The sequence below is a fragment of the Microtus pennsylvanicus genome, chromosome 21 (assembly GCF_037038515.1).
Source record: "Microtus pennsylvanicus isolate mMicPen1 chromosome 21, mMicPen1.hap1, whole genome shotgun sequence".
Lineage (NCBI taxonomy): Eukaryota > Metazoa > Chordata > Mammalia > Rodentia > Cricetidae > Microtus > Microtus pennsylvanicus.
Genome location: NC_134599.1, coordinates 20,318,032 through 20,335,286, shown reverse-complemented (window position 1 = coordinate 20,335,286; position 17,255 = coordinate 20,318,032). Strand labels below are relative to the sequence as shown.

The window sequence follows — 17,255 nt, the reverse complement described above, 5'->3', positions numbered from 1 at the left end:
TGGCACAAAAGGAATGTGAATTTGTGCTAGGCAAAGGACAAGAGCCTTAGCCTACTCAGACAGGGAGACCTGGGCAAGTGAGGCAGGAGGGGAGAATGTGGGGGTGGAGGAAGGATTGGAGCCAAGTGGGGAGGGGTTAGCGAATGAATCCAGCACAGGGAGTCAGCACTCCACAGAAGCCAGGCAGAGCTCTGCTCACTCCCTCTGATTCCCTACTCAATCCCTCTCCCTACTCCAGCCTCCCTCCTTCCAGCTTCCTCCCTCTCTGGGGGCCCAGCATCCTTCTCCACACTCAGTTCCCTCACATATACTCAAAGATCACATATAAAAAATTTGTCAAACACAGACTGTGGCTCCCGTTATCAGTCTCCCCACCCCCAGCCCCAGTTCCCATGCTCTTCAGGAGGTACCAGATCTCAGGTGGAGCTGGCTGACTTGGCCACAGCTATTTCTGGTGTTCTCCATCAATGACCATCATTTTCTCGCCTGGCTCCAGGGACCAGCGTGCACAGCTGGATAGCAAAATTCAACCAAATCACTGATTGGCCAGGAGACCTTTCAGGGGAATGGGGAGCCTCATTGAACTATGGGACCACTCCTACAAACCCAGCACTAAGCTATTGGGGCCATACTGCGAGTGCAACACTGAGCTGTAGTCCCTACTGTGTGTCGAACACTGAACCATGTGCTCAGTAGTGACCTATGAGGCCCTTACTATGCGCCCAGCACAGAGTATGTATTTCAGGACTCAGTGAAGACAGACTGGAGAGCCTCACAGCCTCTGGGACGAGCAGATACAGGGCAGGAATTCAATAACCGTCTACAATGCCAATCAAGTTCTAGACAACAGTAGAAGAGATGTCACAGGCATGATGAATTGCCAGAGTAATTGTGCAGATAGTCATCGCACAGAGCCGGGAAAGTCGGAGGTGGGGGACCAGGCGAAGATCAATGAGCTGCAAGAAGAATGGAGTTTGGGTCCAACTTCCACCACCCACCAGCCAATGTGACCTTGAAAGTTGTCTTTTTTCCTCTCAAAGGACAAATCCATCTGCAGCATTAAGGGCTTCAGAGAAAGTCTTTTTTGTGGGTGCGTAGAGTTGTGCAGGCCAGGTGGTGAAGGAAGAAATGGACAGCTCCCCACCAAGGTGCCCACACTCCAAGGTGTAATTCGCTCTTTCATCACTGCCCTGGGGGGAACCCTGATGCTTCCATTGAATTGACTGAATCATCAGAGAGCTCCTGCTGGCCATGCCCTCATCTGGTCTTCCAATAATCCTGTAGACTGTGTGGGCTGGGTCTGACCATCCCCGTTTCATAGGGGAGGAAGCCAGTGGGGGAGGGGCTTGCCAAAGGTCCCACCCCAAGCTAGAGGTAGAGCCCAGAATGAAGTGTGGGTCTGTTGCAACTGGAGAAGGCTACAGATGAGAAGTGTGTTTCTCTGAGTGTGTACGGTGGGGGGAGGGGTGGAGTCCTTGCCTCCTCTTCCCCATCACCCCTCCTAGGTGGGCGCCATCCCTGCCAACACGCTAAAAACCCAACTGTGCTGTTGTTTCAGAATCCAGCAGGCAGCCACTTTGATCCACTACTAATTCTTTATTTAAGAAAGATTCACAACTCAATTACACCAGGTAACAATAGCTCACAGTCAATATCACAAAACACAAGCCCAGCCAACATCCCATCTGACCAGGGGACACGGATTGAGATGAGGAAAAACAAAGGAATTACAGCATCAACGCGTTCGGAGCGCTAGCTTGCAATTTCCAGTAAATTGGAATCACTGCGAGTCATTTTCCCCACTTGACTGGCAGGTATATTAATTTCTCGTCATTTGTCAACCATCAAAAGTAAATTGTTTACCGGGTTTGGGGAGAGCATGTCAGAGGCGGGGCTGTGGTGGTTATTCTGGCGTGGTTTGGCATGGGAGGATTCGCTGAATCCAGGCTCTGGAGCACTGAGCCAATAGGTGCTTTATCAGAGGACAGTTCTAGGTGAAACTGGACAGGATTGGACCCAGGACCTCTGGCTGTGCCCTGATCTACCCAGCTCCCCACTCTCATTTGCTCATCCCTTCTGCCTCCCAGGAGTGACCCCCAAGAAGAGCACAGGCTGGCAGGGGTGCTCTCTAAGAGCCTCTACAGGGGCCCCTCACTGACTGTCCTCCAGCCCTCAGTTAGGTTCCATATAGAATTCTCACCATCACCAATATTATTATTCTCATCCCCCCTTTTAAACTACCAAAGGGCCCAGAGAAGGAAGGTAATTTGTCCAAGGTCACACAGCTATTGAGTAAGACTGATAAAGCCAGGACAAGAAAGTCAAAAGCAAGACGCCTCCACCATGAACTTGAAGGAGGCAGTGGTTTGGTCTCATCCAGTGGAGGGTCAGCACCTAGAAGGAGGAGCTGCACCATCTAGGTGCTCCCTGCCCTGAGTGTTAGGGGAAAAAAATCCCAAGACAAGCCGCTCCTCTGGCGCAAAGAAATCAGATTAAACCAAACTAAAATGCCCATGTTTTATTAAGTACAGCGCTCTCCAGTGCCCGAGAGCAGGGGAGACAGAAAAGCAGGGAGCGCATGCAAACCCGGACCACATGTTTCTTCTCTGGATGCTCACTTAAATACCCTGTGGGAGTTCAAATCCTGGTATGCTGGGATTTGGAGTCCAGACCAATGCAGCTCCCAGGCCAGGGGGCTGGGATGGATGCCAGGGGCTAGGGTGACACTCGGAACTTACCACTGAGGAGCAAGGCTGGGATTGGCTCCAGGTTTAAGTGAAGGCAAGCCCTGGTTTTTCTCACTGTCACACGTCACTCTGAGGCAGAACCAAACTTAGAGTATTAAGAAAGTTAAGCTCTAGGTTTCAGGCCTTGGGGAGAGGAGGAAGCATCCACATCTTCCCAAAACCTCCACAATCCCCTAAACACTGAGTTCCTAACTCAGAAATGTGTGTCTGAGGCCACCACCGGGAGTAAGTGCCACTCACTGACACCTGGTGGTCAAGCTTTGCTATTGACTCTGGAGACCCTGCCTTGGCCTTGCCTAGACTAATAGCTGTTCCTTCAGTAGTGGGAGGGGAGGCTCCTACAGGTCAGCTCGGTTTGCTCAGACCACACAGCCAGGACGTCCAGGACTAGAGCCAGTGAACGGCTCATAGCTCAGGGCTCTTGCCAGCCCACCTCACTGCCAAGAACTGAGCTGAGATCTGGAGGGAGGTGGTGGAGTTTGGATCACTGGAAGAACAGGAGAAATACGAAGGCAGGCCCGTGAGGTGGGGGGATGAAGTCAGGAACAAACAACTTCCGAAATATAATAATTTGGCTAAATTTAAACCTGTGAAAGAGTTCAGAATGATTCATAATGCATGCAGATTGATGCAAATGAGTATGCAAATAATGCAGGCAGGAATGAGCTGCCTCCCTCTCTGCAGTGAGCAGGATGGAGCAGGACAAGGACTTAGGCAGAAGTTTTCCAGGCAAACCCCATCTCGGAGTGGAAATGAGACCTTTTCATGCAACCTGACCAAGCCCTAGAAATCATCTTTCAAAGCCAATATTATCATTATCTCTTTTTTATATTGCTAAGAAACTGGGGCTCAGAGAGGGAAGGTGATCTGCCCAAGGTCACACAGCTATTGGACAGAGCTGAGGCCTCCTGCACATTTCCATCCTGAGACTGTCCTTCTCTGGAAGCCACACTGCCTACTCCACAGCCCTCTGCTCATGTTTCTCTTGGCTGAATAATTCTGTTCCTTCTCCCCTTCCACCAACGAGCCCCGCCCCCGCCTCTGCTTTTTGCCATCCTCACACCTTTGTCTCTCCCTCTCTCTCTTTGAGACAGGATCTCAGGTAGTCTAGGCCGGCCTGAAACTATGTAGCTGAGGATGGTCTTGAACTTCCCGTCCTCCTGTCTCCACCTCTCAGGTGCTGGAATTCCAGATACATGCCCCTGCGTCTGGCTTTAGGCAGTGCTGGGCATTGAACCCAGGGCACATGTGTGCTAAACAAGCCTAACTACATCCCCAGCCCATTCCTCTTGTCTATCCCCCCCCCATCTTCCCAATTCAGGGCATGTGTGTGCACGCGCATGTGCGTCCCCATGTATGTGAGTCTCTGCACAAGACTCATGCAGAGACCAGAGGAGAACACTTATTCTCTTGAGACAGGGTCCCTTACTGAGTCTAGAACTATGGGGGCAGCCCCAAAAGTTCCAGCGATCCTCCTAACCCCACAGTGCTGGAGTTACAGGTGTGAATTCGAACTCATATCCCTAGGTGTGCACAGTGAGCTCTCTCTCTTATCTGCTGCGCCTTTTTCTCAGCTCTCTCTTGTTCATTTGCAATGTATCAAGAGTGTTTGGTTGAAGGTCAGAAGGCATTGGTGTGTGACTTCTTGGGCCCCTCTTCGTTAACATTCATGTGTCTCCCAGCTGCACAAATGGGGGAGGAAGAAGTGGACCTCAGTCCACCACTGGCCAGCTGTGCGGCCTCAGCTGGCTTCATCTCCCTGAGCCTCAGTGTCCTCGTCTTTCAAATGAGATTAGTCACCTTTACCATGCACCAGCATGTGCCACAACAGGCACATCAGAGCGTGTGCCCTTCCTTCTCCAAACCTACAACCTCGCCTTCCCCAACACGAGCCACCAGCTGCCTTGGGACATCAGAGAGGCTCCCTGCCTCTTCATGTCCGATCATACAAGCCCTGACTCATATTGTCTACTCTTTGGTCTTGTCTGAGAGTCCTCCCATCTGTCACCCCCCAGCACAAAGTCACCTTCAGACCTCCAGTTCACCCCGCTGCCTCCACCTCTGGCACCTGTCAGTCCTCTGGCCTCCTGGCTCTGAGAATCTGAGGACATTTTCTCCATACTCTCTGTGGACATTTGCTGCACCCATCACCGCCATTACGTCATCTCTCTTTGTTTTGAATGACCATATGGGTTTGAAAGGGAGTATGACGCTATTCCTCTATCGGAAAAGAGGCTGAGTCCCCAAAGGGGGCACCAAAGCTCTAGTCTCGGAGCCCCACAGCTGCCTCCACAAGAGAGAGCCACCCACTCATATGGTGAGGTCTCTTTGCATTTCCCAGTTTCTTCAGAAGCGCTTGCAGAACCTGGAACCCATCTCAGGTCTTAGCCTGATGCCCATCCCAGCATTTAAGAAATGCAAGCAGGTGCCTGAGCAGCCAACTCAGTCATGAATGCCAGATTCCACTTGCACTGCATGGAGAACCCAGGTTCTTATCTGTTGTTTTAAAAAGCAGCCACCGTTGCATTAGAAACCAGCTGTTCCCAGGACTGTCCCTGCAGAAAGGACCTGAACTGCACCTTGAGAGAGACTTGAGGGCGGGTCTCTACATGTTCGGAACACTGGGTGTTTACAGAGCCATTGGAATGGGGACAAAGCTGCCTTCCATCTCTTGCTGGCTTCTCATTAACAAACCTTGCAACTGAACACACGGGGACGTGAGAACCCTCCCTGGGCCCCTGGCAACCGTCTTCAGGGAGGCATTTGTTAATGTTTGTCAGTCGATACGCTGACTGTCTTCAAGACATTCCATTCCTCTTCTGCCACGGTTCACAAATTGAGTTTCCCACCCCCCCCCCCCCCCCCGATCCTTGCTTGGCTTCATCTCAGCCATCTCAGAGGCGGCGGCAGATCTAATCCCACGTCCCCACGCTCTGTTTTTATTTTCATCGTGATCAGTTGTTCGTTGTCTGCACAGATTGCTCCAGGAGGAGGTACTGCTGGGATGGTATAAACAGTCTGGGCTGATAAGTACCCTCTCCTCGGATGATGCTCCCTGTTTTGGGGCCCCAAGGAGAGACTTTCAAACTTCCTACCAAGCCAGTTTCTGCTAGCTGCTACAGCGGTTCACACCCATTAACAACAAACACTTACTGAGTGCCTGTTGTGTAGCAGCCCTGGGGACTTCAAGGCTGAATTCCTTTATCATCCACAACACTTGTGGGATAAGAGAGCGGGTCTCTTCTTTTTCCGGTTATATATTAGAAACAGAAAGGCTGTTTGCTAGGGTCTCATGGTCTTTTGATTTTGGGTTATGAAATCCCATCCTGAATAGGGTCTAGGTGCTCAACCCCTTCCCAAACCTGCTCCCTCCCTATCTCACTCTCTTGAATATCTGGCTAACCCCTCACCTTCCTACCTTCCCACCTTCCTAACTCTGTGACTGAGTAACTCCACCACCCCAACCCCGGACTGGGACTGCGACTGCTTTCTCCCAACAATGGGGAGTGATCTCCCTCCTGGAGAGGTGCTTGGGCCCCTGAAAACCCATGGGTTGACAGGTGGCTGGGGATCGGTCTCCGACCGCCATCATGTTTTCTTCTGTTGCAGCATCTCAGGCTACGGAGCAGCTGGTGGGAAAGGCGGGAAGAACACCATGATGCGGTCTCATGGCGTGTCTGTCCTGGGCATCTTCAACCTGGAGAAGGATGACACGCTGTACATCCTTGTTGGCCAGCAAGGGGAGGATGCCTGTCCCAGGGTAAGCACCCAGAGCAGGGGCTTGTCCCAGCACCCAGGGGAGGTGTGACCTCTTGGAGGACAGTAACCTCCCATGATCCTTCTGGGGGACTCACATTCAAAGTCTTGCACCAGCTCCACCTGTGAGTCCCCCTCCTTTCCTAGGGCCATTTGATGCATGAAGACACAGGGAATGTAGGCCCATGGGAGTTTTATAGCCCTATAGGAACCACGGCTGAAGCTTGCGTCTCATAATTGACTTAAAGCCAAAGCTCTGAATCCTAAGTTGACCAAGGGAAGATGTTCTCCACAGAAGTAGGAGAGGGAGCCCCCTTCTGAATGCTCTGGCTGACACTCTGTTGTCCTGTATTTAGCCATATTATTATGAATAGTGAGAAAAATTAAAAGACTTTACGTTCACTCAAAAATTAGACATATGACCACATCTCAGTGTACATACAAGAAGCAAAAGAGTGTCCTGAAAGATTCAGCTTCAGTAGCTGTGCTTCTTGGGATGACACTGGATTGGGGTGGCCACAAATAGTGTCCGAAATGATACAAAAAGAATGTTTTTGGGCCTTGGATGCAACTCAGTTGGTAGAGTGTTTGCCTAGCTTGCACGAGTTCGTGGGGGACGGGGGAGGTTGTTTGTTTCCCTGAGCATGGCGGAGCTCATCTGTAACCCCAGCATTTGCGAGATGGAAGAAGGAGAATCAGAAGTTCAAGGTCAGCTTTGGCTTTGGAGTTTGAAGTCAGCCTGGGATTCATGGACACAGAAACCCCTAACTCAAATATATGTAAAACCTTCAAGGCCCATTCCTAATGTCCTGCTTCCCCCAGCTAGGCCCCACCCCTTAAGCACCCCACCACTTCCAAAACAGCATCTTCAACAAGGAAACAAACATTCAGACTATAAGCCCGTAGGGGATGTTTCAGAATTAAACTTTATACTCCCATTTTATAAATGAGGAAGGGGAGGGGAACCATGAAGGTGAAAGAACTTGCCCAATGTCATTCACAAAGTGGCCCAGAACTCAAGAGCATTTGTTTTGGCTGCATCCTACACTTGTCTGAGCCTTTGTTTCTGTGACCTTCTTCCCATTTCCACTTATACAGCCCATTGCTGGACAAGCCTCTGTGATCGCAAAGACAGCCTGGCTTTGTGTTTCTAACCCCACTGGGGTGTCTACCAGTCAAAGACAAGTCCAACAGCAGAATCTGAGACTGCCCAGAGCAGTTGAAAGGCAGTGCGGACTCACTAGAGAGCAGCTAGGGAAGCCCCAGACAACCCCCCCCCAGCTGTCTGGCTCTTGCCTCACCAGTGTTAGCAAGGTGGCAAGACCCTGGCTATGCTGGCAGGAACTCAGGCCCCAGGATGGCAGATTATCCTGCTTGGGTCAGGCTAACGCCTCCCTGAGGCATAGCTTTGCTGGATCCTGGGGGGACAGACAGGAAGCAGGGACTACCAAGAAAGCAGTTCAGTTCCACCAAGAAACTCAGCTCCAAAGAGTCAAGTGATGGACTGTGAGTTCAGGGGGCAGCAAGTTCTCACTTCCTGGTACCCCACTCCTCCCTGCGTTAGCACAACACTGGAGGATCTAGCATGGTGTGTACAACCTCCCATCTGAGAAATGCCTCCACTCCAACTTTTATTTAGGAATTATAATCAGGATTTTGCAGGCTGTTATAATATATTAAGTCATTAAATTACATACTGCTGTAATTTTCACAGGAATTTATTGAGTGCTAATGTAATTCTTTCATCTAAGTAGAAAGATTGCATTGACTTCTGCAAGGGACTTTTACTTGATTGGATTGTAATCAGTTATGTCTTTTCACAGGACTGTGTCCTTTTTTTATTTAATTCAATTGTAATCTACTTGCTCCTCTTGGTTGCTGCACTTTATCATTCTTATTAATCAACCTACTTGTTCTCAAACTTTGTGGATGCATAGGGAGCATTCCCAAGGGGACAGGAGGAGGCCGTCTCGGTCCTGAGCAGAGAGAAGCGCCCAGTGTTGGTCAGCCAGGCATGCCATGCACACTTGGCATGGGAAGGGTCTTCCTGGTTCCTCTACACCCTCCCTGTGAGTCCTTAGGCAAGAAGGACATGCTGTCTTCAGGCGTTGTCTCCACCTCCAATTTCCACTAGGAAAGAAAAAAACAAATGAGAATGAAGTAAACTCTAAGAACTGAGCTACTACAGTTTAGCTGGCCTAACTGCCCTCTACCTGGTGCCTGGCCATCCCAAGCTCCTGGAATAGGAAGTTGGCTCCAGCTGCTGCTGGAAAACACCTCTGCGCAGACAGACAAACAGAGAGAGAGACAGACAGACAGACAGAGAAAGACGGAGAGAAAAACAGGAAGAGAGACAAGCAGAGACAGACAACAGAGAGATCGAGAGATAGGGACAGAGAGAGGCACACAAGGAGCCAGGCAGAAACAGAGAGATCCTATTTCCTACAAGGTCTTGCCTCCTAGCATGGGGTTCTAAACCAGGCTTCTTCCACAAAAAACACTACTGGCATTTTAGAGTAGAGTTTCTATATTGCAGCGAGGGGCCTGCCCCTTGTTCCCTGTGGTGTTTAACAGCAACCTCCTCCTTCTACTCCTCCAGCAACAACAAGCAAAATGAGCCTCCTGGAAACCCCCGCTGGCCCCTGGATGGCAGAGTCACTAACCTAACTGCCAGTTCCCATACTCTCACCCATCAACTACCAGGAAGCCCAGTGCCTGAGCCAGACAGTCCTCTGTTCATTCAAAGTGATTCCACAGACATATACTGAGTCACTGTGTGTGGTATCCATCATTCTAGAAAGTGAACAAGGGAGATCCTTGCACATAACTTACACACAAAACACTTTCCTTCCAGCAAAGAAAGGAGTTGGCCAAGGCCCAGTCCCCGAGGTGAGGGTGTGCCTGTGCACCTGAGGGGAGGAGGAGAGGAGCAAGCAGGTAGATAAGAGAAGAGGGCCAAGGAAATAGACTGGGCCAGGCCACTAGAATGGCACATTCCACATCCTCACAGCCAAATGATGATATAATAGAACGTGCCTGCAAGGTCTCGCTGTGACTGCACCGTGAAGCTTGGATCTCACAAGGACAAGGAGTCAAGTACCAGAGTCAAAGGCTACTTCATTCATCCAGCAAGAGATGCTGGTGGCTTAGTCCAGAGTGGCCAAAGCGGAGGTGGTGGAAAGTGATTGGATCCTGGGCATGTTTAGAATGTGAAATTCATAGGGGGGGATCCTGCCTGATTATATGAAGAACTGAGAGAAAGAAAGGTCAAGAGGGACTCCAAGGACTAGGACTGAGTAGCTTCTGTCACATGCCGGAGAATGCTGCAGAAGGGACAGCTTGGGCTGGACTCACGCCTAAAATCCCAACAAGTTTGAGGTCAGAAGCCTGAGCTACATCATGAGTTCTAGGGTAGCCTCAATTACAAGTGAGACTGTAAAAAAATAAACAAACAAACAAAAAACCAAAAAACAAAACTCAACAGATTTTGTGGCAAGGTCAGGAGGTCAAGGTCAAATACACTGACTATGGTGATCTAGTAGACAACGGGAGATGGCAGGTGGACAACAACGATAGACCTCTGGGGTTTAAAAGAGAGGACCAGGGAGGAAGATATCAGCCAGCATCGAGTTCAAACGAGGGCTGAGGTTGCCTATGGCGTGATACAGAGGTGAGGAGGAAGCGAGGATGAGCCCTGAATCCCCAGCATTTAGAGATTAGAAGGAAAAGAAGAGGAGAGAACAAGGAGCCAGGGAGGGAAGAGGGACATGGGGCAGGGGACATCTAGGAATCAGGGGACGTGCTGTGTCTCCACCAGAGCGGCTGCTAAGTCAGAGCGATGCTAGCTGAGAGTGGATCATTTCTTGGGTGCCCTCTGCCCTGGTTTCAAGGGCTACATGGAGCAAGCACATGAAAGACTGGCCATCTCGAGCCCTACTGTTCTTGCCCAACACTGTATCCAAAGTCCCTAAAATCAGTTCTCTCAGAAAAAGCATCCCCAGGATGTGGAGGTCACACTGCTAGCTGCCGGAGCAGAGTCAGGTGTGGAAGTCAGTCTTCTGAGCTCTGCTGGTCCACGCCAGACAACCCTTTGGTTTAGAGGTGGAGGAGACTCCAGGTCCCTGAGAGCCTCACGAAAGTACTGCTCACCCGGCAGCCCCCATGCTCTCCCTCTCCCCCTGCACCCAGCCTTAGGGCAGGCTTGCTGCCACTCATTCCTGTCCCAGGATTCTCCCTACGGCTCTGGGCATCGCTACCTACACACAAGAAAAGTGTTTAGCTCTACCCCAGCAGTCCAGGACTTTCCATGCGCACTAAATCCAGTCTAAGAAATGTCAAATTATTTCCATCATTAAATCCAAAATGCCATAAAACAAATTGCATCTCGGCTGTTTATCTGGAAATTTCTCAAGTACTCACTGCCGGCACTCCTGAATTCTTTAGCATAAGGAATGGCTCAAGATGGATAGCCGTGTCCACTGGCTGGTTATACAGCGGCGTTTGATGAAAATTTGATGTTTTATTGGCTTTTATTCCATTAAGTGAAAGGAAAGTAATTTTCTTCTGAGGTCAGTCTGGTGTTTAGAGAATTCATCTGAGCTGCAGCAGCCAAACCAGGTGTGACTGTTCTTCAGCCGGTAGACTCTTCCTCCCAGGATCCCAGGGTTCTGTGTTCCAGACATGCCAGCACGGTCACTCCCACATCCCACCAGGAGCCTGTGGGGCCCAGAGGTGAATCGAATGAAATGCTAACTCAACCATCTCCCCATCCTTACTTAACAAGTGTGGCACTCAATGGTAGTGGCTCACCTCCAAATCACCATACGGTTGTTGCTGCGATGTCACTGTTTCCTTCCCACACCTAAAGACCACTGGGTCACCCAAAGTGGTGCTGTGTGTAGCTGTCGGATCCCAAGGTCGGCTCCCTCTTCCACATGGCAGCCAAAAGACTCTACCCTCTTCCTGGGCGTCCATGTTGGAGATTTCTGGAAACAAGAAATGGGACATTAGGTAGGAGGGATGAGATGTCTAAGATGGAGACATGACTTTCCCAAAGGGGATCCGAGAATGAAAATTCCTCTACTGGGTTTTGTTTATTTGTTCTGTATTTATTTTTAATTCTCTGCATAGTACTGCAGAACTGAAACTTGAGAGAGAGAGGGCTTCTTGACTCTCCACTCCCAAATCTAATTCTGATCATCCACGAGGCCCCTTGCCATGACCAGGCTGCTCGTCTAACCCTTGAAGTTACCCCAATTCATGTGCCCTCCACTCTGTCCCACAGCCCCGGGTCTTCTTCAGCAGCCACAGGATCCTCACCGGTCCGTCTAGACTGAGTTAGACTTGCCTTAGCAAGAGAGCCTTAAGCCTTTCCCACACACCCCACTTACCTCCTTTCCTGTGGGTCATGCTACTCTTTCCTCTTGGGATGACCCGAATTCCCTTCTCTGTCCTGAATCCTTTCCTGCACTCCAGAGCCCACCTAGAAGCCCCCTCCTGCGGGCAGTCCTCAAGCTGCAAATCCATCCCCCTAGCTTCTCCTAACATTTGTATGCACGCTGGCCTCGTGGCCTTTCTTAACACTGCACAAAGCGTTTGTGTGGATTTGTTTTCGTCTTCTCAATTCAACCATAAGCTGTTTGACACGTGATCAGAACCCACCTTCAGCATACAAGGTCCAGGTCTTGGGCACAAACCCAACGAGGTGGTTTGTTTTGTTGGCACAGGCGAACCAACTGATCCAGAAAGTCTGTGTTGGCGAGAACAACGTGATAGAAGAAGAGATCCGAGTCAACAGAAGCGTGCACGAGTGGGCAGGAGGAGGTGGAGGTGGGGGTGGAGCCACCTACGTGTTTAAGGTGAGGTCTCCTCTGAAAGATGAAGCAGTGACTTCTGCCCACCATGATGTTATAGTCCCAGAACAAACCTAAATAGAAACCCCCGGCATGTTCTATGTCAAGTTAACGACAAGAAACCATGCCCAGAGGGAGTTCAGGTTTGCCCACCCAAGAAAGGCTATCCAGGCTTGCTACACCTAGTCTTTGCCTTCAGGGCTCCTTGTCTGCCCAGACCAGGCAGACTTTTCTAACACTTCCTAGGCCAGGCTATAGGCTGAGAGCAGAGTTTCTTGCTGGACGCTCCCCTTGGAGATAGCAATGCTAAGGGCTTATTCTTCAGCTTGTGGGGGTCCAAGAGATGACTGAAAGTATAAAAAAGCAAGACCCGCTTCTTTCTAATCACCAGCAACAAACCTTCAAGGACTTCAGAGAAGGGGTTGGGGAAATGATTCTCCAAGATCCATCCATTTGTAACCTAAGAGGTGGGTGCCCTAGTGGGCTTGCATCACGGATTGGACTCGAACTGATATAGATAGCAACTGATCAGAGAAGGTTACTATAACATCAACTTGGGGCTCTCAAACCCCCACAAATGGAGAAGTCACCCCACTGGTCTGCACATTGTTAAATTTAAGCATTGAAACTGGGGCATAGCGTCTCCCGAACGGATGCCTAGCTCGGTCTCTCCATCTCTGAATGTCTCCCCCGGGCAGATGAAAGATGGAGTACCTGTACCCCTGATCATTGCAGCCGGCGGTGGTGGCAGGGCCTATGGGGCCAAGACAGACACGTTCCACCCAGAGAGACTGGAGAATAACTCCTCAGTTCTAGGGCTGAACGGCAATTCCGGAGCCGCAGGTAAAGCCCCACCCTCTCCCAGAAATCTCTCAGGGACCCTGAAGGCATCGTTGTCACTATTCCCATTGATGCCAATATCAAGGGAAGGGGGCACGCATCACCCTGCTGCCTCTGAAGCTATCTCGCTAGCTTGAGGCTTGCTGACTAACCCTAGGAAGATCCAGCACCCCAACCCTTCAGTTTCTAGAGCTGACAACCCCCCCACACACACACACGCACACACATACACACATACCTTGCCAGGGGGTCTCAACCCAGATTTACTTGCTATTGTCATGAATTGGAGGGTGTTACCCATCTGGGCTCCATTTGGGAAGCCTGGTTCTCTAGCACTAGCATCTGGACATCTTTACCAGAAACCCTGACTCCTTTTGCCCTTCTACTGAGTTGCTCTCTCTGAGTCAGGGGGACCTCAGCCAGGTCTGGTAGGTTAACTCCTACAGTCCCAGGGGGTCCACTCATGAAGTGACTCTATTCCTTCTGCCTGGGTTTCCAGATCCCACTGAGATCATCTATTGGAGTCATTGGGTTAGGTGTCGATGGGAATGTCATATGGAAGAATAAGGGAGGGGAGGGCACTGGACTCTCTAGGACCAACAGGAGACGGTCCTTGGGGTCAAGTGCTAGGGGCCACATACAGCCTCAATTCCCTTTCCAAGAGCTCAAAGCAGCCCCTGGGATTCCCAGACACATTTCAAGTGATTACCACTATCACGGGGCATCACCCACCCTCGCTGAGCTTCTCTATAACACTGAAGCAGGCTGAGCCAGGCACGGGGCAGCCGGCAAGCAAGAGTTCTTCCTGTCACACCTAACTGGCTCCACACTTGGCACTTGGAGGGATGTTTCAAGCACTCACTCTGGAGGCTCTAATATCAGTGCTCAATGTGATTTCAGTCTCACTATCTCTAAGTCACAGGTGGGGCACCTGAGGCTCAGAACGGGGAGGTCCATGTCCTGGATTTTACATCCAGCAAACAGTGAAACCCATGGAACTAGTTAGATCCTGAGCCTGCAAGAAACCAGTGCAGTGACCCAGTAGAGCAGGCAGGGTCCCAGAAATCTCTCGGGAACCCTGAAGACATCATCGTCACTGGGCACTGAGTGATGGAAGCTGTTCCCATTGATGCCAATATCAAGGGAAAGGGACAGGCAGGCATCACACTCCTGCCTCTGGAGCCATCTTGCTGGCTTGAGGCTTGCTGACTAACCCTATGAAGGCCCAGGACCCCAAACCTACCAAACCTGGTACTCACCAGTTGGCCACCGAGACAGTGGGCCACAGGTCTCGTTAAGACAGAAACCGTTATGTGAAAGCACACCTTCAAGGGGTGGCAGCCATGCAGTAAGAAGTTCCACCATCATTCTGCCTGTCCCCGGTGTCCCCCAAATACCTACTGGAGTACACTGCCTACTCCTGAGCTAGAGAGGCCTGCCAGGAAGCAGGGCGCCAAGCCCCACAGGGGTATAGGCACAGGGTGTGGCCTAAGCAGTATCCCTAGTGCCAACAGCATGCTACTCTTAGCTTCCACCATGAACTAGGCCCCGGAACAGAGCCAATGGGAGTACCCCCACCAACCAGCGCCCACCACACCCTCTTTCCACCTTCCCCAGCTCTGTTCCCCCTCCAATCCTGCCAGCTCCTCAGCAAGACCTCTCATCTCTCCCGCAGGTGGTGGAGGCGGCTGGAATGATAACACTTCCTTGCTCTGGGCCGGAAAGTCTTTGCTGGAGGGTGCTGCTGGAGGACATTCCTGCCCCCAGGCCATGAAGAAGTGGGGGTGGGAGACAAGAGGGGGTTTCGGAGGGGGTGGAGGGGGGTGCTCCTCAGGTGGAGGAGGCGGAGGATATATAGGTAAAGATGATTCGTGTTCTAGGTGTCACTCTTTCCCCCTCTTAGTCCTAGGCTCCTCCCTCCCTGTCACCTCCCTGCCACCCCCCTGTTCCCCCAGTGTGGACTGTGATGTGACTGCACGCTCCCCTCCCCCCACCCCTCTGCCTGGCTTGGGCCCGCCAGAGGTAGGGTGTTGGCTTCTGAGCCAGCATTCTGCCTCCAGGCTTGTGTAGAAGCAGCATCAAGATCCTATGTGATCCTTGGTCCCTCGCCCCTTCAAAGCTGAACATGAAGTGTTTGGCTTTTCAGATGGCTGTGTAAGCCACCACAAGGATCAGGCAGCCCTGAAGAGCAGACTCTTTTAGTCCCTACTGCTCCTTTTGGGGTTCCTGGCCAAGCCGGCATTGACGGGAACTGGTCTGCAGTTTCATGGGCTTCCCGCTCTCTGTTTTCTGCCCAGCCCGTTAGCTGCTACAGAGCGGGGCTATCCGCTAGCGGGTGGGAACCACTCCCAGAAGCCACCTCCAGGCATCTTCATCCCAAACCTGCAGCAAACAGCCTGCTGCTGATATCCCCCACTGCCTTGGGAAGAGCTAGCAGCTAAGAACCTGGCAGATGATCCCCCACCCACCCTCCCCCAGACTAGGATACACTGCATGCCCGCACTGTGACGTTCGTGTCTGTGTTTCGCTTTGTCGCTGTGTGAAAAATGCTTGTGCTAACCACACAAGCTTCCTTTCCAAGCTTTGGGGTGGATGGGAGGACCCCAGGGGGGGAGCCCTGAGATCACCCAGTCCCAGATGAAAGGAGGGACAGGAGCCTGAAGGCACAGCAGCTAATCTCCCCCTCAACCCTGGCCCATCTTGACCCCCAAGTGTCTGGAGAGCAACTTCTCCAAGCCATAAGGATGCACCCCAATTTCAAGAGACTAGAACCTTCTAGGCTCTTGTTCACTTGTTCCACTTAGTACTGGGACCTCATCAGTGTGGTGGAGACTCCCCTGGATTATCTGGCCCCAACCTGGAGAGGAAACTTACCCACACACCCAACATCTGCAGGGCTAAACCAAAGTGCAGTCTCTGTGCCTAGAACCTCCCTTCCCTCTCCACCTCCCCACCCCACAGGCCCCCCAGTGACCCACAGCTTTGGCAAGAAATGCATGCTTGTTAATGTGCATGTGTGTTGAGACTTGGGCACCCACCTTTTGGGGTTCAACTCTTCTCTGGTTTGCCATAGGTGGCAACGCAGCATCAAACAATGACCCCGAAATGGATGGGGAAGATGGGGTTTCCTTCATCAGTCCATTGGGTATTCTGTACACCCCGGCCTTAAAAGGTACCCCCTCTACCAGGTGACAGTACAAACTTAAGCCACTTCTTCCACCAAGCCAACACCTGGACTTTATTGGCATGGGTCAGGACACCAAGGCATGGGCTACAGGCCGCTTTATGATACAAGTCTTCATATAGCTCATCTTATCATATTTTCTGGAAGTTGGGGTATGTGGTTGAATGTAGGGAGAGGGAGAATGTGGACCACCAGGCAGGCAGGTCCTAGAAAATGACCCAAGAGTAGCTAGAACACCTGTACCAATGTCAGAGCCCTGAATTGGGATCTCTCACTTACACAGAGACAAACATATATCCTCAATCTCAGCTCTGCTCACCAGGGGCCTCAAGATGCTTCACCAAATAGACATGTGCTTGGAGTGGCAGAGGGACCTGGGACAGGGAGAATAAGAACCCTCAGCAAGTAGCCAGAGATAAAGTTCAAAGTTGGGGAGCTGAGGGTTCAGGGCGACCGATCTTCCTGTTAATCCTGAGACTGCTCCTCCCCTCCCCCTTGTCACCAGTGATGGAGGGCCATGGGGAAGTGAATATCAAGCATTATCTAAACTGCAGTCACTGTGAGGTAGACGAATGCCACATGGACCCCGAGAGCCACAAAGTCATCTGTTTCTGTGACCATGGGACCGTGCTGGCTGACGATGGTGTCTCCTGCATTGGTAAGGAACAGCAATGGGAGATGGGAAGAGGGCCAAGGCTTGAGCCAACTGAACAAGCCCAGCTGGTTTCTAAGTGTCTTGCCCCTCTCTTGCTCATGTTCTGGTAACTGAAAAAAGAGACCTTGTACACAAGGTGGGTCATAACACCTGAAGGGGTCTCAGAATCTCCTATGCCCTTCCCTCAGTCAGGAGACAAAACCTCCGACATCTTCACCAAG

General features: G+C 51.2%; 1 protein-coding gene across 1 annotated transcript in view; it reads left to right on the top strand.

Annotated features, from left to right (window-relative positions):
- The window catches only part of Alk (ALK receptor tyrosine kinase), a 726,297-nt gene that overhangs the window by 675,109 nt on the left and 33,933 nt on the right, over positions 1–17,255 (top strand). Inside the window, exons 13-18 of the mRNA XM_075955828.1 lie at positions 6,357–6,507; positions 12,230–12,361; positions 13,054–13,198; positions 14,871–15,053; positions 16,269–16,367; positions 16,885–17,037. Coding sequence (XP_075811943.1) covers positions 6,357–6,507; positions 12,230–12,361; positions 13,054–13,198; positions 14,871–15,053; positions 16,269–16,367; positions 16,885–17,037 — 863 coding nt within the window. The remainder of the gene's footprint in view (positions 1–6,356; positions 6,508–12,229; positions 12,362–13,053; positions 13,199–14,870; positions 15,054–16,268; positions 16,368–16,884; positions 17,038–17,255) is intronic.